The sequence below is a fragment of the Salmo salar genome, chromosome ssa29 (assembly GCF_905237065.1).
Source record: "Salmo salar chromosome ssa29, Ssal_v3.1, whole genome shotgun sequence".
In the NCBI taxonomy this organism is placed as follows: Eukaryota; Metazoa; Chordata; class Actinopteri; order Salmoniformes; family Salmonidae; genus Salmo; species Salmo salar.
In genome coordinates, this window is record NC_059470.1 from 40,629,420 (window position 1) to 40,655,000 (window position 25,581).

The following is a 25,581-nucleotide window of genomic DNA, read 5'->3' on the forward strand; positions in this document are numbered from 1 at the left end:
GTCGTTTTCCCCCATGGTAAACTAGCAGTGTTTCAGTCTTCTTGATGTATCATTGTGGATGAAGGTAACATTTGCAGTACCTGTGTTATGTCCCGTCCCTGCATTGAGGTATTTTTTCTAATCCATTTCTCACGCCGGCTACACGGTGTCGTAATAATGTAACCTTGATTGTGTTCTGACCCCAGTGCAACTCAGTGTAAACAAGTGTAATTGAAGGGTCGGAAACTTCCGGCAATCCCACATTGTGATATAGACGACACAATGGTCCTGAATGGACTCTTTCAATGTTTCCACCTGACTTACTGATGTGGCTGAATAGAGACATGCAAATTGGGCACTTGCTGGTCTATTCTCTCTTTAGCTTGTGTGTGTGTGTGTGTGTGCGAGCATGTGTGTGTGTGTGCGTGTGTGTGCGCGTGTGTGCGCGTGTGTGCGTGTGTGTGTGTGTGTGTGTGTGTGTGTGTGTGTGTGCGTGTGTGTGTGTGTGTGTGTGTGTGTGTGTGTGTGTGTGTGTGTGTGTGTGTGTGCAGAGGGATAAGAGACTGGCCAGTGCCCTGCTGCTATACCTTCAATTCTGTGTGCCTCTGCTTGGGCTGATTAAAGGTGGAACCCAGCTCATGATGTCATGCTGTCTCTTTATCTGTCTCTCTATCTTTATCTGTCTCTCTATCTTTATCTGTCTCTCCACCTTTATCTGTCTCTCTATCTTTATCTGTCTCTCCACCTTTATCTGTCTCTCTATCTTTATCTGTCTCTCCACCTTTATCTGTCTCTCCACTTTTATCTGTCTCTCCACTTTTATCTGTCTCTCTATCTTTATCTGTCTCTCTATCTTTATCTGTCTCTCTATCTTTATCTGTCTCTCTATCTTTATCTGTCTCTCTATCTTTATTATCTTTATCTGTCTCTCTATCTTTATCTGTCTCTCTATCTTTATCTGTCTCTCCATCTTTATCTGTCTCTCTATCTTTATCTGTCTCTCCACTTTTATCTGTCTCTCTATCTTTATCTGTCTCTCTATCTTTATCTGTCTCTCTATCTTTATCTGTCTCTCTATCTTTATCTGTCTCTCCATCTTTATCTGTCTCTCTATCTTTATCTGTCTATCTTTATCTGTCTCTCTATCTTTATCTGTCTCTCTATCTTTATCTGTCTCTCTATCTTTATCTGTCTCTCTATCTTTATCTGTCTCTCTATCTTTATCTGTCTCTCTATCTTTATCTGTCTCTCTATCTTTATCTGTCTCTCCACCTTTATCTGTCTCTCTATCTTTATCTGTCTCTCTATCTTTATCTGTCTCTCTATCTTTATCTGTCTCCCCACCTTTATCTGTCTCTCTATCTTTATCTGTCTCTCTATCTTTATCTGTCTCTCTATCTTTATCTGTCTCTCCAGCAACCCTTAACAAAACACTGAAGTCATGCTGTCTCTCCATCGTTTTCTGCCTCTCCAGCCATCCTTAACAAAACACTGAAGTAATTTACAGGCATCAGTTGTCTCCTGGGCACTTTTTAAAGAGGCCTTCTTAATTCTGTTCTCCAGCCATTTTAGGAGGGGGTTGGGACAGTGTAGCTACAGGACAGCCATTTTAGGAGGGGGTTGGGACAGTGTAGCTACAGGACAGCCATTTTAGGAGGGGGTTGGGACAGTGTAGCTACAGGACAGCCATTTTAGGAGGGGGTTGGGACAGTGTAGCTACAGGACAGCCATTTTAGGAGGGGTTTGGGACAGGGTAGCTACAGGACAGCCATTTTAGGAGGGGTTTGGGACAGGGTAGCTACAGGACAGCCATTTTAGGAGGGGGTTTGGGACGGGGTAGCTACAGGACAGCCATTTTAGGAGGGGTTTGGGACGGGGTAGCTACAGGACAGCCATTTTAGGAGGGGTTTGGGACGGGGTAACTGCATGGAAGGTTTAAATGATATTCGTCTCAGGGTTTATTTTGATAACATGCATGACAATCAGCTTTTTCCAACTCTTATGTCACTTAGCCTACCTGGGTTACTTACCACTTAGCTTACCTGGGTTACTTACCACTTAGCTTACCTGGGTTACTTACCACTTAGCTTACCTGGGTTACTTACCACTTAGCTTACCTGGGTTACTTACCACTTGGCTTATCTGGTTTACTTACCACTTAGCTTACCTGGGTTACTTACCACTTAGCTTATCTGGGTTACTTACCACTTAGCTTATCTGGGTTACTTACCACTTAGCTTATCTGGGTTACTTACCACTTAGCTTACCTGGGTTACTTACCACTTAGCTTATCTGAGTTACTTACCACTTAGCTTACATGGGTTACTTACCACTTAGCTTATCTGGGTTACTTACCACTTAGCTTACCTGGGTTACTTACCACTTAGCTTATCTGAGTTACTTACCATTTAGCTTACCTGGGTTACCTACCACCTATTACCTGGGTTACTTACCACTTAGCTTATCTGAGTTACTTACCATTTAGCTTACCTGGGTTACCTACCACCTAGCTTACCTGGTTTACCTACCACTTAGCTTACCTGGGTTACCTACCACTTAGCTTACCTGGTTTACCTACCACCTAGCTTACCTGGGTTACCTACCACCTAGCTTACCTGGGTTACCTACCACCTAGCTTACCTGGGTTACCTACCACCTAGCTTACCTGGGTTACCTACAACCTAGCTTACCTGGCTTACCTACCACCTAGCTTACTTGATTTCAAAAACATGTTATGATTGTAAATGCTTTGCGGGCGGAGACATGTGACTTATTAAAGCCTTATGGGTCCATGAAGAATATTATTGTGTATATCCCTTGGGTTCGTACTGTGGGGTAGATCTTCGTGGGCTATGCTCAGCCTTGTCTCAGGATGGTAAGTTGGTAGTTGAAGATATCCCTCTAGTGGTGTGGGGGCTGTGCTTTGGCAAAGTGGGTGGGGTTATATCCTGCCTGGTTGGCCCTGTCTGGGGGTATTGTTGGATGGGGCCACAGTGTCTCCAGACCCCTCTTGTCTCAGCCTCCAGTATTTATGCTGCAGTAGTTTATGTGTCGGGGGGCTAGGGTCAGTCTGATATACAGTATCTGGAGTATTTCTCCTGTCTTATCCGGTGTCCTGTGTGAATTTAAGTATGCTGCCTCTAATTCTCTCTCTCTCTCTCTCTCTCTCTCTCTTGCTCTCTCTCTTTCTCTCTCTCGGAGGACCTGAGCCCTAGGACCATGCCTTAGGACTGGCCTGATGACTCCTTGCTGTCCCCAGTCCACCTGGTCGTGCTGCTGCGTCAGTTTCAACTGTTCTGCCTGCGGCTATGGAACCCGAACCTGTTCACCGGACGTGTTACCTTGTTTTCTACTCTTTCTCCCTACCTAAATTATTTTTAATATAACTGCACTGTCTTATTTACAGTAGCCATTGTTGTGAAAAAATGCGGTGCTATTGTTTGAGGAGAGCTCCCAACAACATAACAGTTTTATCACCGCGATAAGTTTGATAAATTAACCTCTGAAGGTGTGTACTTACATTCTGAAATCTTGCTCTGATTTATCATCCAAAGGGACCCAGAGATAACATGAAGTGTCGTTTGTTAGATAAAATCATTTTTCATTATCCTAAAAAGGTCCATATAGCATGCATCAAAACAGGAACATTTGTATTTCCACTCGTTCAATTTTCAAAGAAAGGAATCTGTGAAAATCTCATCCTAAACGTTGTTTCAACGAGTCAAATCACGTTCGTATCTATTCCTCAGAGATCCTAGAAGGTAACAAGACTTCACTATTTCATTAGGGGTGTAGTATATCCTGTAGGACACCATATTTGGTCAGAGAGCGACGCACACCGAGGACGCGGGCAGCCATCACTTGAATGACTATCTTTGTCAAATAAGCACCAATCGGTGTCAAACAAAGCTAGCGAGATAACCAATGAGCTGGGCTTTACGGGAGTATCCGGAAACCATGTATATGTCGTAAAATGTAGCTACTAACCTTGTACGACCGCATGCCTTTTCATTTTGGACAAGAATCATAAGGATATTCAGAGTTATGAACTTATGAAAACTGGATGTTTTGCAAATGTTGAACTTATAATATGGGTACTAATACTGGAAAAGCTAAAACAAAGTCCAAGTATACAGATTTGACGATATTCTTGCAGAAAAATAGATTATGAATGCGAATGTCTCCTTCACAATTTGCCCAAATGTACCTGGGGACACACTAAAAGTCTTGTTGTTCACTCATACTTCAAGTTATCCATCTAAAACTTTGCACATACACTGCTGCCATCTTGTGGACACTATCGGAATTACAACCAGAGTAAATGGCTCGAACGATGACCTTTCTCTTGCATTTCAAAGATGGTGGTAAAAAAAACACAGGTTGGTTTTTTCTTTGTATTTTCTTCTACCATTTTCTTCTATTGTGTTATATTCCCCTACATTCCTTTCACATTTCCACAAACTTCAAAGTGTTTCCTTTCAAATGGTACCAAGAATATGCATAGCCTTTCTTCAGGGCCTGAGCTTCAGGCAGTTAGATTTGGGTATGTCATTTTAGGCGAAAATTGAAAAAATGGGGGCTATCCCTAGGAAGAACTGACCCTGTATATAGTCGACTTCCCCCTATACATATCTACCTCCATCCCTCCAGTATCCCTGTCTCCTTCCCCCTATACATATCTACCTCCATCACTCCAGTATCCCTGTCCCCTATACATATCTACCTCCATCACTCCAGTATCCCTGTCCCCTATACATATCTACCTCCATCACTCCAGTATCCCTGTCTCCTTCCCCCTATACATATCTACCTCCATCACTCCAGTATCCCTGTCCCCTTTACATATCTACCTCCATCACTCCAGTATCCTTGTCCCCTTCCCCTATACATATCTAACTCCATCACTCCAGTAACCCTGTCTCCTTCCCCTATACATATCTACCTCCATCACTCCAGTATCCCTGTCCCCTTCCCCTATACATACCTACCTCCATCACTCCAGTATCCCTGTCTCCTTCCCCCTATACATACCTACCTCCATCACTGCAGTATCCCTGTCTCCTTCCCCCTATACATATCTACCTCCATCACTCCAGTATCCCTGTCCCTTCCCCCTATACATATCTACCTCCATCCCTCCAGTATCCCTGTCTCCTTCCCCTATACATATCTACCTCCATCCCTCCAGTATCCCTGTCCCCTATACATATCTACCTCCATCACTCCAGTATCCCTGTCCCCTTCCCCTATACATATCTACCTCCATCACTCCAGTATCCCTGTCTCCTTCCCCCTATACATATCTACCTCCATCACTCCAGTATCCCTGTCCCCTTCCCCTATACATATCTACCTCCATCACTCCAGTATCCCTGTCCCCTTCCCCTATACATATCTACCTCCATCACTCCAGTATCCCTGTCTCCTTCCCCCTATACATATCTACCTCCATCACTCCAGTAACCCTGTCTCCTTCCCCTATACATATCTACCTCCATCACTCCAGTATCCCTGTCTCCTTCCCCCTATACATATCTACCTCCATCCCTCCAGTATCCCTGTCCCCTATACATATCTACCTCCATCACTCCAGTATCCCTGTCCCCTATACATATCTACCTCCATCACTCCAGTATCCCTGTCTCCTTCCCCTATACATATCTACCTCCATCACTCCAGTATCCCTGTCTCCTTCCCCCTATACATATCTACCTCCATCACTCCAGTATCCCTGTCTCCTTCCCCCTATACATATCTACCTCCATCACTCCAGTATCCCTGTCTCCTTCCCCTATACATATCTACCTCCATCCCTCCAGTATCCCTGTCTCCTTCCCCTTATACATATCTACCTCCATCACTCCAGTATCCCTGTCCCCTATACATATCTACCTCCATCACTCCAGTATCCCTGTCCCCTATACATATCTACCTCCATCACTCCAGTATCCCTGTCTCCTTCCCCCTATACATATCTACCTCCATCCCTCCAGTATCTCTGTACATTGTTAATATGGTACTGGAACTGACCCTGTATATAGATTCTTACTTTCTGTGTTCATCTTATTTATTATTTTTATTTCTCGAGTGTTTTTGTTCTACCTTGTTATTTTAGTATGGCATTGATATTGATTACTGTATTGTTGGGGTTCGAGCTGGGAAGAAAGTCCACCACCCCACCACCCCTCTACACCTCCACCTCCTCCTCCTCCTTCTCCACCCCCTCCTCCTCCTCCTCCTCCTCTCGACTAATCTCCTCCTCCACCACCTCCCTTCTCTCTACTCCTCTACCTCTCTCCTTTCTAATCCTCCCTCCTATCAGGAACCTGCTCCTCCTCCTCTCACCTCTCCACTCCTCCACCTCCCTCCCTCCTCTCCTCCACCTCCCTCCTCTCTCCTCCTCCACCTCCCTCCTCTCTACCTCCCTCCACCTCCCTCCTCTTCACCTCCCTCCAACTCTCTCCTCTCTCCTCCTCACTCCATCTCCCTCCTCTCCACCTCCCTCCACCTACCTCCTCTCTCCTCCTCACTCCACCTCCCTCCTCTTCACCTCCCTCCAACTCTCTCCTCTCTCCTCCTCACTCCATCTCCCTCCTCTCCTCCTCCCTCCACCTACCTACTCTCTCCTCCTCCCTCCCTCCACCTACCTCCTCCTCTCTCCTCCCTCCACCTACCTCCTCTCTACTCCTCACTCCACCTCCCTCCTCCTCTCTCCTCCTCCCTCCCTCTACCTCCTCTCCCCTCCTCCCTCCACCTACCTCCTCTCTCCTCCTCCCTCCTCCTCCCTCCTCTCTCCTCCTCCCTCTACCTCTTTCATATCTCCTTCTCCACCTCCCTCTAACTCATTCCTACTCCTCCTTGCACCTTCCTCCTCTCCTCCTCCCTCCTCTCTACTTCTCCACCCCCTCCTCTGTGCTCTGACGGTGAAGGGAGGGAGCCAGGACTTATTTGTGTGAGTGTGTAAACAGCGGGGTGCAGCACTGTCACAGCCTCTCTCTGTTGGATGGCTCTGGTTGCGTGAGTCTCTGACCTCTCTCCTCTCACGACGACACACAGGCTTGAATAGAAAGCATCTGATATAACTCCTTCACCGCAGTCTGTTGTCACTACCACTACTATCCAGCTACCCCCCACTACCACTACTATCCAGCTACCCCCCCAACTACCACCACTACTATCCCACTACCCCCCACTACCACTACTATCCAGCTACCCCCCACCACCACTACTATCCACTACCCCCCACTACCACCACTACTATCCTACTACCCCCACTACCACCACTACTATCCTACTACCCCCACTACCACTACTATCCTACTACCCCCCACTACCACTACTACTATCCTACTACCCCCACTACCACTTCTATCCTACTACCCCCCACTACCACTACTACTATCCTACTACTCCCCACTACCACCACTAATATCCTACTACCCCCAATACCACTACTATCCTGCTACCCCCCACAACCACTACTATCCTACTACCCCCCCACTACCACCACTACTATCCTACTACCCCCCACTACCACTACAATCCTACTCACCCCCACTACCACCACTACTATCCTACTACCCCCCACCACCACTACTATCCCACTACCCCCCACTACACCCACTACTATCCCAATACCCCCTACTCCCACCACTACTATCCAGCTACCTTCCCCACTACCACCACTACTATCCAGCTACCCCCAACTACCACCACTACTATCCAGCTACCCCCCACTACCACTACTATCCTACTACCCCCCACTACCACCACTACTATCCAGCTACCCCCACTACCACCACTACTATCCAGCTACCTTCCCCACTACCACCACTACTATCCAGCTACCCCCAACTACCACCACTACTATCCAGCTACCCCCACTACCACTACTATCCTACTACCCCCACTACCACCACTACTATCCTACTAACCCCCACTACCACCACTACTATCCTACTACCCCCACTACCACCACTACTATCCAGCTACCCCCACTACCACCACTACTATCCTACTACCCCCACTACCACTACTACTATCCTACTACCCCCACTACCACCACCACTATCCTACTACCCCCACTACCACCAATACTACTATCCTACTACCCCCACTACCACCACTACTATCCAGCTACCCCCACTACCACCACTACTATCCTACTAACCCCACTACCACCACTACTATCCTACTACCCCCACTACCACCACTAATATCCTACTACCCCCCACTACCACCACTACTATCCTACTACCCCCACTACCACTACTATCCTACTACCCCCACTACCACTACTATCACACTACCCCCCACTACCACCACTACTATCCTACTACCCCCACTACTACCTACTACCCCCACTACCACCACTACTATCCTACTACCCCCACTACCACCACTACTATCCTACTACCCCCACTACCACCACTACTATCCTACTACCCCCACTACCACCACTACTATCCTACTACCCCCACCACCACTACTATCCTACTACCCCCACTACCACTACTATCCTACTACCCCCCACTACCACTACTATCCTACTACCCCCACCACCACCACTACTATCCTACTACCCCCCACTACCACCACTACTATCCTACTACCCCCACTACCACCACTACTATCCTACTACCCCCACTACCACTACTACTATCCTACTACCCCCACTACCACTACTATCCTACTACGCCCCACTACCACCACTACTATCCCACTACCACCACTACTATCCTAATACCCCCCACTACCACCACTACTATCCTACTACCCCCACTACCACTACTACTATCCTACTACCCCCACTACCACTACTACTATCCTACTACCCCCACTACCACCACTACTATCCTACTACCCCCACTACCACTACTATCCTACTACCCCCCACTACCACCACTACTATCCTACTACCCCCACTACCACTACTACTATCCTACTACCCCCCCACTACCACCACTACTATCCTACTACCCCCACTACCACTACTATCCTACTACCCCCCACTACCACTACTACTATCCTACTACCCCCCACTACCACCACTAATATCCTACTACCCCCCCACTACCACCACTACTATCCTACTACCCCCACTACCACTACTATCCTACTACCCCCACTACCACTACTATCCTACTCCCCCACTACCACTACTACTATCCTACTACCCCCACTACCACCACTAATATCCTACTACCCCCCACTACCACCACTACTATCCTACTACCCCCACTACCACTACTATCCTACTACCCCCCACTACCACTACTATCCTACTACCCCCACTACCACTACTACTATCCTACTACCCCCACTACCACCACTAATATCCTACTACCCCCACTACCACCACTACTATCCTACTACCCCCCACTACCACTACTATCCTACTACCCCCACTACCACCACGATCCTAATACCCCCCACTACCACCACTAATATCCTACTACCCCCCACTACCACCACTACTATCCTACTACCCCCACTACCACTACTATCCTACTACCCCCACTACCACCACGATCCTAATACCCCCACTACCACCACTACTATCCTACTACCCCCACTACCACCACTAATATCCTACTACCCCCCACCACCACTACTATCCTACTACCCCCCACTACCACTACTACTATCCTACTACCCCCACTACCACCACTAATATCCTACTACCCCCCACTACCACCACTACTATCCTACTATCCTACTACCCCCCACTACCACCACTACTATCCTACTAACCCCCACTACCACCACTACTATCCTACTACCCCCACTACCACCACGATCCTAATACCCCCACTACCACCACTACTATCCTACTACCCCCACTACCACCACGATCCTAATACCCCCACTACCACCACTACTATCCTACTACCCCCCACTACCACTACTATCCTACTACCCCCACTACCACCACTACTATCCTACTACCCCCACTACCACCACTACTATCCTACTACCCACCCCCACTACCACCACTACTATCCTACTACCCCCCACTACCACCACTACTATCCTACTACCCCCACTACCACTACTACTATCCTACTACCCCCACTACCACTACTATCCTACTACCCCCACTACCACCACTACTATCCTACTACCCCCACTACCACTACTACTATCCTACTACCCCCCACTACTACCACTACTATCTTACTACCCCCACTACCACTACTATCCTACTACCCCCACTACCACCACTAATATCCTACTACCCCCCACTACCACCACTACTATCTTACTACCCCCCACTACCACTACTATCCTACTACCCCCACTACCACTACTACTATCCTACTACCCCCACTACCACCACTACTATCCTACTACCCCCACTACCACTACTACTATCCTACTACCCCCACTACCACTACTATCCTACTACCCCCAACTACCACCACTACTATCCTACTACCCCCACTACCACTACTATCCTAATACCCCCACTACCACCACTACTATCCTACTACCCCCACTACCACCACTAATATCCTACTACCCCCCACTACCACTACTATCCTACTACCCCCACTACCACTACTACTATCCTACTAACCCCCACTACCACCACTAATATCCTACTACACCCCCACTACCACCACTACTATCCTACTACCCCCCACTACCACCACTAATATCCCACTACCCCCCACTACCACCACTACTATCCTACTACCCCCACTACCACTACTACTATCCTACTACCCCTGCTACTACCACCACTATCCCAATACCCCCACTACCACTACTACTATCCTACTACCCCCACTACCACCACTATCCTAATACCCCCACTACCACTACTATCCTACTACCCCCCACTACCACTACTATCCTACTACCCCCACTACCACTACTACTATCCTACTACCCCCACTACCACCACTAATATCCTACTACCCCCACTACCACCACTACTATCCTACTATCCTACTACCCCCACCACCACCACTACTATCCTACTACCCCCACTACCACCACTACTATCCTACTACCCCCACTACCACTACTACTATCCTACTACCCCCACTACCACCACTACTATCCTACTACCCCCACTACCACTACTACTATCCTACCACCCCCCACTACCACTACTATCCTACTACCCCCACTACCACCACTACTATCCTACTACCCCCACTACCACTACTACTATCCTACTACCCCCACTACCACTACTATCCTACTACTCCCAACTACCACCACTACTATCCTACTAACCCCCACTACCACCACTAATATCCTACTACCCCCACCACCACTACTATCCTACTACCCCCACTACCACTACTACTATCCTACTAACCCCCACTACCACTACTATCCTACTACCCCCACTACCACCACTACTATCCTACTAACCCCCACTACCACCACTAATATCCTACTACACCCCACTACCACCACTACTATCCTACTAACCCCCACTACCACCACTAATATCCTACTACCCCGCACTACCACCACTACTATCCTACTACCCCCACTACCACTACTACTATCCTACTACCCCTGCCACTACCACCACTATCCTAATACCCCCACTACCACTACTACTATCCTACTACCCCCCACTACCACCACTATCCTAATACCCCCACTACCACTACTATCCTACTACCCCCACTACCACCACTACTATCCTACTACCCCCACTACCACCACTAATATCCCACTACCCCCACTACCACCACTACTATCCCACTACCCCCCACTACCACCACTAACATCCTACTACCCCCCACTACCACCACTACTATCCTACTACCCCCACTACCACTACTACTATCCTACTACCCCCCACTACCACTACTACTATCCTACTACCCCCACTACCACTACTACTATCCTACTACCCCCCACTACCACCACTATCCTAATACCCCCACTACCACTACTATCCTACTACCCCCCACTACCACCACTACTATCCTACTACCCCCACTACTACCACTAATATCCTACTACCCCCCACTACCACCACTACTATCCTACTACCCCCCACTACCACCACTACTATCCAGCTACCCCCACTACCACTACTACTATCCTACTACCCCCACTACCACTACTACTATCCTACTACCCCCACTACCACCACTAATATCCTACTACCCCCCACTACCACCACTACTATCCTACTATCCTACTACCCCCCACTACCACTACTACTATCCTACTACCCCCACTACCACCACTAATATCCTACTACCCACCCACTACCACCACTACCATCCTACTACCCCCACTACCACTACTATCCTACTACCCCCCACCACCACTACTACTATCCTACTACCCCCACTACCACCACTACTATCCTACTACCCCCACTACCACTACTACTATCCTACTACCCCCACTACCACTACTATCCTACTACCCCCACTACCACCACTACTATCCTACTACCCCCACTACCACTACTACTATCCTACTACCCCCACTACTACCACTACTATCCTAATACCCCCCACTACCACCACTACTATCCTACTACCGCCCCACTACCACCACTACTATCCTACTACCCCCACTACCACCACTACTATCCTACTACCCCCCACTACCACCACTACTATCCTACTACCCCCACTACCACTACTACTATCCTACTACCCCCCACTACCACCACTACTATCCTAATACCCCCCCACTACCACTACTACTATCCTACTACCCCCCACTACCACCACTAATATCCTACTACCCCCACTACCACCACTACTATCCTACTACCCCCACTACCACTACTATCCTACTACCCCCACTACCACTACTACTATCCTACTACCCCCACTACCACCACTACTATCCTACTACCCCCACTACCACTACTATCCTACTACCCCCCACTACCACTACTACTATCCTACTACCCCCCACTACCACCACTACTATCCTACTACCCCCACTACCACTACTATCCTACTACCCCCACTACCACCACTACTATCCTACTACCCCCACTACCCCCACTACTATCCTACTACCCCCACTACCACCACTACTATCCTACTACCCCCACTACCACTACTACTATCCTACTACCCCCACTACCACTACTATCCTACTACCCCCCACTACCACTACTACTATCCTACTACCCCCACTACCACTACTACTATCCTACTACCCCCACTACCACTACTATCCTACTACCCCCACTACCACCACTACTATCCTACTACCCCCACTACCACTACTATCCTACTACCCCCACTACCCCCACTGTCCTACTACCCCCCCCACTACTACCACTACTATCCTACTACCCCCCCACTACTACCACTACTATCCTACTACCCCACACTACTACCACTACTATCCTACTACCCCCCCAATACTACCACTACTATTCTACTACCCCCCACTACCACCACTACTATCCTACTACCCCCTACTACCACTACTATCCTACTACCCCCACTACCACCACTACTATCCTACTACCCCCACTACCACTACTACTATCCTACTACCCCCAACTACCACCACTACTATCCTACTACCCCCCACTACCACCACTACTATCCTACTACCCCCCACTACCACTACTACTATCCAGCTACCCCCCACTACATCCACTACTATCCTACTACCCCCACTACCACCACTATCCTACTACCCCCCACTACCACTACTACTATCCTACTACCCCCCACTACCACCACTACTATCCTACTACCCCCACTACCACCACTATCCTACTACCCCCACTACCACCACTATCCTACTACCCCCACTACCACCACTATCCTACTACCCCCCACTACCACTACTACTATCCTACTACCCCCACTACCACTTCTATCCTACTACCCCCACTACCACCACCACTATCCTACTAACCCCACTACCACCACTAATATCCTACTACCCCCCACTACCACCACTACTATCCTACTACCCCCACTACCACTACTACTATCCTACTACCCCCACTACCACTACTACTATCCTACTACCCCCACTACCACTACTATCCTACTACCCCCACTACCACCACTACTATCCTACTACCCCCCACTACTACCACTACTATCCTAATACCCCCACTACCACCACTACTATCCTACTACCCCCCCACTACCACCACTACTATCCTACTACCCCCGTTACCACCACTACTATCCTACTACCCCCACTACCACTACTACTATCCTACTACCCACCCCCCACTACTACCACTTCTATCCTACTACCCCCACTACCACCACCACTATCCTACTACCCCCACTACCACCACTAATATCCTACTACCCCCCACTACCACCACTACTATCCTACTACCCCCCACTACCACCACTACTATTCTACTACCCCCCACTACCACCACTACTATTCTACTACCCCCACTACCACTACTATTCTACTACCCCCCCACTACCACTACTATCCCACTACCCCCCACTACTACCACTACTATTCTACTACCCCCACTACCACCACTACTATTCTACTACCCCCACTACCACTACTATCCCACTATCCTACTACCCCCCACTACCACTACTATCCTACTACCCCCCACTACCACCACTACTATCCTACTACCCCCACTACCACCACCACTATCCTACTACCCCCACTACCACCACCACTATCCTACTACCCCCCACTACCACCACTACTATCCTACTACCCCCCACTACCACTACTATCCTACTACCCCCCACTACCACTACTATCCTACTACCCACCACCACTACTATCCTACCTACTACTAAAATAGTGCACTAAATCTGGAACAGATTGCCATTTGTGACACGGCCACAACCCTTGCAGCACATCATCCTGGTAATTGTAAGGCGATGCTAAATGTTTATGAACCGACATGACAATGTGTCTCTTCAACTGCTTTTCACTAAGATGTGATTTCCTCAGGGTGACTTGACAACGATTTACCCCCATCAGCTCCCCACTGGGGTAATCCCAACGTTAAAATGTTGTTTTTAAAAAAAAAATGTTTTTTTGTTTGTTGCTAATGTAAAGTACATTTTAAACTCGCTGTTGTATATGAAGGAGAGAGAGAGAGATTTTCTTTTGGTACACCTTGTTTTGTTTCTTTGTCTATCTAAGCGGATGGAGGGATGTGTTTGAGGCGGTATTTAGAGAGAGGGTGTGGGAGGAAGCATTAACATCCTAAGAGACTTAGACTCCGTAGAGGACTCGGCGTGTTAAATGCAGAACGGTTGTAGCTGTTAGCTAGCTAAGGGAGGCTGTTGATTTAAAGAGAAAGGGAAAGTACTCTGAAAAACGACACGGGTGTATCGGGTGTTCGTTATCGTATCTGTGTTGCATCCTGGGATAATTATTATAAAAACATTTTTTTTATATAAAACATTTTCTCGCTTCCCAATTCCAGGCCTCCTACTCAGACCTTTTTCCCCAATCCTACAAATCCCCTCTAACTTCTGTCTGTGTTTGGGGCCTCCAGAAATCTCCCCTGCTTAGGAAAGTACTTCCTGGTATGTTGCCTTGTGTTGAGGACTACCTGATGTTATTTCAAAACCTAAGAGACAGGGTAGCAGGGTACAGGCCCAGAGACAGGGTAGGAGGGTACAGGCCCAGAGACAGGGTAGGAGGGTACAGGCCCTGAGACAGGGTAGCAGGGTACAGGCCCAGAGACAGGGTAGCAGGGTACAGGCCCAGGGACAGGGGAGCAGGGTACAGGCCCTGAGACAGGGTAGCAGGGTACAGGCCCAGAGACAGGGTAGCAGGGTACAGGCCCTGGGACAGGGTAGCAGGGTACAGGCCCAGAGACAGGGTAGCAGGGTACAGGCCCTGAGACAGGGTAGGAGGGTACAGGCCCTGAGACAGGGTAGCAGGGTACAGGCCCTGAGACAGGGTAGCAGGGTACAGGCCCAGAGACAGGGTAGCAGGGTACAGGCCCTGAGACAGGGTAGCAGGGTACAGGCCCTGAGACAGGGTAGGAGGGTACAGGCCCTGAGACAGGGTAGCAGGGTACAGGCCCTGAGACAGGGTAGCAGGGTACAGGCCCTGAGACAGGGTAGGAGGGTACAGGCCCTGAGACAGGGTAGCAGGGTACAGGCCCTGAGACAGGGTAGCAGGGTACAGGCCCTGAGACAGGGTAGCAGGGTACAGGCCCTGAGACAGGGTAGCAGGGTACAGGCCCTGAGACAGGGTAGCAGGGTACAGGCCCTGAGACAGGGTAGCAGGGTACAGGCCCTGAGACAGGGTAGGAGGGTACAGGCCCTGAGACAGGGTAGCAGGGTACAGGCCCTGAGACAGGGTAGCAGGGTACAGGCCCTGAGACAGGGTAGCAGGGTACAGGCCCTGAGACAGGGTAGCAGGGTACAGGCCCTGAGACAGGGTAGCAGGGTACAGGCCCTGAGACAGGGTAGTAGGGTACAGGCCCTGAGACAGGGTAGCAGGGTACAGGCCCTGAGACAGGGTAGCAGGGTACAGGCCCTGAGACAGGGTAGCAGGGTACAGGCCCTGAGACAGGGTAGGAGGGTACAGGCCCTGAGACAGGGTAGCAGGGTACAGGCCCTGAGACAGGGTAGCAGGGTACAGGCCCTGAGACAGGGTAGCAAGGTACAGGCCCTGAGACAGGGTAGCAGGGTACAGGCCCTGAGACAGGGTAGCAGGGTACAGGCCCTGAGACAGGGTAGCAGGGTACAGGCCCTGAGACATGGTAGCAGGGTACAGGCCCTGAGACAGGGTAGCAGGGTACAGGCCCTGAGACAGGGTAGCAGGGTACAGGCCCTGAGACAGGGTAGCGAGGTACAGGCCCTGAGACAGGGTAGCAGGGTACAGGCCCTGAGACAGGGTAGCAAGGTACAGGCCCTGAGACAGGGTAGCAGGGTACAGGCCCTGAGACAGGGTAGCAGGGTACAGGCCCTGAGACAGGGTAGCGAGGTACAGGCCCTGAGACAGGGTAGCGGGGTACAGGCCCTGAGACAGGGCAGCGGGGTACAGGCCCTGAGACAGGGCAGCGGGGTACAGGCCCTGAGACAGGGTAGTAGGGTACAGGCCCTGAGACAGGGTAGCAGGGTACAGGCCCTGAGACAGGGTAGCGAGGTACAGGCCCTGAGACAGGGTAGCGGGGTACAGGCCCTGAGACAGGGCAGCGGGGTACAGGCCCTGAGACAGGGTAGCAGGGTAAAGTCTACACTAGTTGTATTCTGCTCATGTCGCGAACACATTTTGAATTTGAGTTGCTGGCTACAAAGGCAAAATGCCAAAACACTACAGAAACGGTGAGCAACAGCGGAATATTGTCTATGCGCGACCAACCAGACGGGGTAAATATCCTGAAACCGGAAACGGGTTACATAACACTCAAGCCTAACTAGCCCACAGTAGGGGAGCATCTCAATCGGGTAAGATGTTTAGAGAGGAGGAATTACAAAAAAATATATAAGTGATAAAAACTAATTTAGCTTAGTTGTGCAAGACAATTTATAGACAAAAGGATACGTAGCATATAGTTTATAAATGTGTTTCTATTCTTTTCTTCTTCGAGAAAACAACAGCTGATTCAGAGGGAGGTTTTAAAAACACTTCCTCGTTAGCTAACAAATTGACAACCTCCTCGACTACTTGTCGGTTTCCTGGTCACGGAGGATAGAGGGGTGCGGAGGAACCATGGTCTCCCCTTCTCTATTCAGGAGACCCAAGAGACAGGGTAGCACAGTACAAAAGGAAGAGCTAATCCAGACTGAACAATGTAAACAATGAACCAACTGAATCTTCAAAAATCCTTTTTGATTCGCTATAGGATGTTTCTTGTAATGTTTTTATTGGCTGTTTCTTAAGTGTATGCGTTTCTGTAAATGGTCTAGTGTTGAGTCAGATTCACCTTAATTTGACAAAGACATTTACACACACACACAGAATTTGACCTGATGAGACGGTGCTGATATCATTATGATGAGACGGCGCTGATATCAATATGACACGGTGCTGATATCATTATGATGAGACGGTGCTGATATCATTATGATGAGACGGCGCTGATATCATTATGATGAGACGGTGCTGATGTCATTACGATGAGACGGTGCTGATATCATTATGATGAGACGGTGCTGATATCATTATGATGAGACGGCGCTGATATCATTATGATGAGACGGTGCTGATGTCATTACGATGAGACGGTGCTGATATCATTATGATGAGACGGTGCTGATATTAATATGATGAGACGGTGCTGATATCAATATGATGAGACGGCGCTGATATCAATATGACACGGTGCTGATATCAATATACAGACAGAGGATTGTACACATCATCTACACACAGTATAAGCAATATTGCTGCAGTATATAAAATGTTATATTTGACTTTGTCTAAAGTCCTTTGTTATTACTACTGTAACATACTAACAGTACTAACATACTAACAGTACTAACATGCTAACAGTACTAACATGCTAACAGTACTAACATGCTAACAGTACTAACATACTAACAGTACTAACATACTAACATGCTAACAGTACTAACATGCTAACAGTACTAACATGCTAACAGTACTAACATGCTAACAGTACTAACATACTAACATGCTAACAGTACTAACATACTAACAGTACTAACATGCTAACAGTACTAACATACTAACAGTACTAACATGCTAACAGTACTAACATGCTAACAGTACTAACATGCTAACAGTACTAACATACTAACATGCTAACAGTACTAACATACTAACAGTACTAACATGCTAACAGTACTAACATACTAACAGTACTAACATGCTAACAGTACTAACATACTAACAGTACTAACATGCTAACAGTACTAACATGCTAACAGTACTAACATACTAACATGCTAACAGTACTAACATGCTAACAGTACTAACATACTAACAGTACTAACATGCTAACAGTACTGACATGCTAACAGTACTAACATACTAACATGCTAACAGTACTAACATACTAACAGTACTAACATGCTAACAGTACTAACATGCTAACAGTACTGACATGCTAACAGTACTAACATACTAACAGTACTAACATGCTAACAGTACTAACATACTAACATGCTAACAGTACTAACATGCTAACAGTACTAACATGCTAACATATTAACAGTACTAACATGCTAACAGTACTAACATGCTAACAGTACTAACATGCTAACATATTAACAGTACTAACATGCTAACAGTACTAACATGCTAACAGTACTAACATGCTAACAGTACTAACATGCTAACAGTACTAACATGCTAACAGTACTAACATACTAACAGTACTAACATACTAACATACTAACATGCTAACAGTACTAACATGCTAACAGTACTAACATGCTAACAGTACTAACATACTAACATGCTAACAGTACTAACATGCTAACAGTACTAACATGCTAACATATTAACAGTACTAACATGCTAACAGTACTAACATGCTAACAGTACTAACATGCTAACAGTACTAACATACTAACAGTACTAACATACTAACAGTACTAACATGCTAACAGTACTAACATACTAACAGTACTAACATACTAACAGTACTAACATGCTAACAGTACTAACATACTAACATGCTAACAGTACTAACATGCTAACAGTACTAACATGCTAACAGTACTAACATGCTAACAGTTCTAACATGCTAACAGTACTAACATGCTAACAGTACTAACATACTAACATGCTAACAGTACTAACATGCTAACAGTACTAACATGCTAACATATTAACAGTACTAACATGCTAACAGTACTAACATACTAACATACTAACAGTACTAACATGCTAACAGTACTAACATGCTAACAGTACTAACATGCTAACAGTACTAACATGCTAACAGTTCTAACATGCTAACAGTACTAACATGCTAACAGTACTAACATACTAACATGCTAACAGTACTAACATGCTAACAGTACTAACATGCTAACATATTAACAGTACTAACATGCTAACAGTACTAACATACTAACATACTAACAGTACTAACATGCTAACAGTACTAACATGCTAACAGTACTAACATGCTAACAGTACTAACATGCTAACAGTACTAACATGCTAACAGTACTAACATACTAACAGTACTAACATACTAACATACTAACAGTACTAACATACTAACAGTACTAACAGTACTAACATGCTAACAGTACTAACATGCTAACAGTACTAACATGCTAACAGTACTAACATACTAACAGTACTAACATGCTAACAGTACTAACATGCTAACAGTACTAACATGCTAACAGTACTAACATGCTAACAGTACTAACATACTAACAGTACTAACAGTACTAACATGCTAACAGTACTAACATGCTAACAGTACTAACATGCTAACAGTACTAACATGCTAACAGTACTAACATGCTAACAGTACTAACATACTAACAGTACTAACATGCTAACAGTACTAACATGCTAACAGTACTAACATGCTAACAGTACTAACATGCTAACAGTACTAACATACTAACATGCTAACAGTACTAACATACTAACAGTACTAACATGCTAACAGTACTAACATACTAACAGTACTAACATGCTAACAGTACTAACATGCTAACAGTACTAACATGCTAACAGTACTAACATACTAACATGCTAACAGTACTAACATACTAACAGTACTAACATGCTAACAGTACTAACATACTAACAGTACTAACATGCTAACAGTACTAACATACTAACAGTACTAACATGCTAACAGTACTAACATGCTAACAGTACTAACATACTAACATGCTAACAGTACTAACATGCTAACAGTACTAACATACTAACAGTACTAACATGCTAACAGTACTGACATGCTAACAGTACTAACATACTAACATGCTAACAGTACTAACATACTAACAGTACTAACATGCTAACAGTACTAACATGCTAACAGTACTGACATGCTAACAGTACTAACATACTAACAGTACTAACATGCTAACAGTACTAACATACTAACATGCTAACAGTACTAACATGCTAACAGTACTAACATGCTAACATATTAACAGTACTAACATGCTAACAGTACTAACATGCTAACAGTACTAACATGCTAACATATTAACAGTACTAACATGCTAACAGTACTAACATGCTAACAGTACTAACATGCTAACAGTACTAACATGCTAACAGTACTAACATGCTAACAGTACTAACATACTAACAGTACTAACATACTAACATACTAACATGCTAACAGTACTAACATGCTAACAGTACTAACATGCTAACAGTACTAACATACTAACATGCTAACAGTACTAACATGCTAACAGTACTAACATGCTAACATATTAACAGTACTAACATGCTAACAGTACTAACATGCTAACAGTACTAACATGCTAACAGTACTAACATACTAACAGTACTAACATACTAACAGTACTAACATGCTAACAGTACTAACATACTAACAGTACTAACATACTAACAGTACTAACATGCTAACAGTACTAACATACTAACATGCTAACAGTACTAACATGCTAACAGTACTAACATGCTAACAGTACTAACATGCTAACAGTTCTAACATGCTAACAGTACTAACATGCTAACAGTACTAACATACTAACATGCTAACAGTACTAACATGCTAACAGTACTAACATGCTAACATATTAACAGTACTAACATGCTAACAGTACTAACATACTAACATACTAACAGTACTAACATGCTAACAGTACTAACATGCTAACAGTACTAACATGCTAACAGTACTAACATGCTAACAGTTCTAACATGCTAACAGTACTAACATGCTAACAGTACTAACATACTAACATGCTAACAGTACTAACATGCTAACAGTACTAACATGCTAACATATTAACAGTACTAACATGCTAACAGTACTAACATACTAACAGTACTAACATGCTAACAGTACTAACATGCTAACAGTACTAACATGCTAACAGTACTAACATGCTAACAGTACTAACATGCTAACAGTACTAACATACTAACAGTACTAACATACTAACATACTAACAGTACTAACATACTAACAGTACTAACAGTACTAACATGCTAACAGTACTAACATGCTAACAGTACTAACATGCTAACAGTACTAACATGCTAACAGTACTAACATGCTAACAGTACTAACATACTAACAGTACTAACATGCTAACAGTACTAACATGCTAACAGTACTAACATGCTAACAGTACTAACATACTAACATGCTAACAGTACTAACATGCTAACAGTACTAACATACTAACAGTACTAACATGCTAACAGTACTAACATGCTAACAGTACTAACATGCTAACAGTACTAACATGCTAACAGTACTAACATACTAACAGTACTAACATACTAACAGTACTAACATACTAACATGCTAACAGTACTAACATGCTAACAGTACTAACATACTAACAGTACTAACATGCTAACAGTACTAACATGCTAACAGTACTAACATGCTAACAGTACTAACATACTAACAGTACTAACATGCTAACAGTACTAACATACTAACAGTACTAACATACTAACAGTACTAACATACTAACATACTAACAGTACTAACATACTAACATGCTAACAGTACTAACATGCTAACAGTACTAACATACTAACATACTAACAGTACTAACATACTAACAGTACTAACAGTACTAACATGCTAACAGTACTAACATACTAACAGTACTAACATGCTAACAGTACTAACATACTAACATGCTAACATATTAACAGTACTAACATGCTAGCAGTACTAACATACTAACAGTACTAACATGCTAACAGTACTAACATACTAACAGTACTAACATGCTAACAGTACTAACATACTAACAGTACTAACATGCTAACAGTACTAACATGCTAACAGTACTAACATGCTAACAGTACTAACATACTAACATACTAACAGTACTAACATGCTAACAGTACTAACATGCTAACAGTACTAACATGCTAACAGTACTAACATGCTAACAGTACTAACATACTAACAGTACTAACATGCTAACAGTACTAACATGCTAACAGTACTAACATGCTAACAGTACTAACATGCTAACAGTACTAACATACTAACAGTACTAACATACTAACAGTACTAACATGCTAACAGTACTAACATGCTAACAGTACTAACATACTAACAGTACTAACATGCTAACAGTACTAACATGCTAACAGTACTAACATGCTAACATACTAACATGCTAACAGTACTAACATACTAACAGTACTAACATACTAACAGTACTAACATACTAACATGCTAACAGTACTAACATACTAACAGTACTAACATGCTAACATACTAACATACTAACATACTAACAGTACTAACATACTAACAGTACTAACATGCTAACAGTACTAACATGCTAACAGTACTAACATGCTAACAGTACTGACATGCTAACAGTACTAACATGCTAACAGTACTAACATGCTAACAGTACTAACATGCTAACAGTACTGACATGCTAACAGTACTGACATGCTAACAGTACTAACATGCTAACAGTACTAACATGCTAACAGTACTAACATGCTAACAGTACTAACATGCTAACAGTACTAACATGCTAACAGTACTAACATACTAACAGTACTAACATGCTAACAGTACTAACATGCTAACAGTACTAACATGCTAACAGTACTAACATGCTAACAGTACTAACATGCTAACAGTACTAACATGCTAGCTGACGCCATTTCCGGTCATAACTTGTAGACTTGTTTACGTGCTGCTGTGCGGTTTGTTGCTAAGTTTACTTTGCTACCTGACAACATTACGTTTTTTTTTTGCTTTTTAATGACCGTTTTATATTTACAGTTTTTCCCCTCGCTCAACGTTTTTTCATTCAACTTTTTCGCTCCGGACGCTTTATCTAGACGTGGTTCGCCAGGACCTCCACCAGCCCGAAGCTAAGTAGTAACATTAGCATGATGCCTTCTAATTGCAGTCGCTGTACTCATAATATACAGGAGAACGATCGCCTTACGGCGAGGATAGCTGTGCTGCAAGTCCAGCTTCAGACGCAAACGCTGGTTGAAAACTGTTTTCTGCCCCTCCCAATATATCGAATTTGTAGATAATTGGCCTTCTTTCTGGGACTCACCCACAAACAGAACCAAGCCTGGCCCGTTGAGGAGTGACGGACTCCATCCTAGCTGGAGGGGTGCTCTCATCTTATCTACGAACATAGACAGGGCTCTAACTCCCCTAGCTCCACAATGAAATAGGGTGCAGGCCAGGCAGCAGGCTGTTAGCCACTAGCACAGTCAGTGTAGTCAGCTCAGCTATCCCCATTGAGACCGTGTCTGTGCCTCGATCTAGGTTGGGCAAAACTAAACATGGCGGTGTTCGCCTTAGCAATCTCACTAGTATAAAGACCTCCTCCATTCCTGCCATTATTGAAAGAGATCGTGATATCTCACATCTCAAAATAGGACTACTTAATGTTAGATCCCTCACTTCCAAGGCAGTTATAGTCAATGAACTAGTCACTGATCATAATCTTGATGTGACTGGCCTGACTGAAACATGGCTTAAGCCTGATGAATTTACTGTGTTAAATGAGGCCTCACCTCCTGGTTACACTAGTGACCATACCCCCCGTGCATCCGGCAAAGGTGGAGGTGTTGCTAACATTTACGATAGCAAATTTCAATTTACAAAAAAAATGACTGCTTTTTGGTCTTTTGAGCTTCTAGTCATGAAATCTATGCAGCCTACTCAATCACTTAAAAAAAGAATTTCCCTCCCTGGAAGCCTGTGTTTCAGATATAAGGAAGTGGATGGCTGCAAATGTTCTACTTTTAAACTCGGACAAAACAGAGATGCTAGTTCTAGGTCCCAAGAAACAAAGAGAACTTCTGTTGAATCTGACAATTAATCTGGATGGTTGTACAGTCGTCTCAAATAAAACTGTGAAGGACCTCGGCGTTACTCTGGACCCTGATCTCTCTTTTGAAAAACATATCAAGACTGTTTCAAAGACAGCTTTTTTCCATCTACGTAACATTGCAAAAATCAGAGTCTTTCTGTCCAAAAATGATGCAGAAAAATGTATCCATGCTTTTGTCACTTCTAGGTTAGACTGCTGCAATGCTCTACATTCCTGCTACCCGGATAAAGCACTAAATAAACTTCAGTTAGTGCTAAATACGGCTGCTAGAATCCTGACTAGAACCAAAGAATTTGATCATATTACTCCAGTGCTAGCTTCCATACACTGGCTTCCTGTTAAGGCAAGGGCTGATTTCAAGGTTTTACTGCTAACCTATAAAGTATTACATGGGCTTGCTCCTACCTATCTTTCCGATTTGGTCCTGCTGTACATACCTACACGTACGCTACGGTCACAAGACGCAGGCCTCCTTACTGTCCCTAGAATTTCTAAGCAAACAGCTGGAGGCAGGGCTTTCTCCTATAGAGCTACATTTTTAAGGAATGGTCTGCCTACCCATGTGAGAGACGCAGACTCGGTCTCATCCTTTAAGTCTTTATTGAAGACTCATCTCTTCAGTAGGTCCTATGATTGAGTGTAGTCTGACCCAGGAGTGTGAAGGTGAACGGAAAGGCAC

The 25,581-nt window shown here is 45.3% G+C and overlaps 1 protein-coding gene across 1 annotated transcript in view; it reads right to left on the reverse strand.

The window, feature by feature from the left end:
• Positions 1-15,513: 15,513 nt before the first annotated feature.
• The window catches only part of LOC123731549 (glutenin, high molecular weight subunit PW212-like), a 61,661-nt gene continuing 51,593 nt past the window's right edge, over positions 15,514-25,581 (reverse strand). The window contains exon 2 of the mRNA XM_045710827.1: positions 15,514-17,115. Coding sequence (XP_045566783.1) covers positions 15,514-17,115 — 1,602 coding nt within the window. The remainder of the gene's footprint in view (positions 17,116-25,581) is intronic.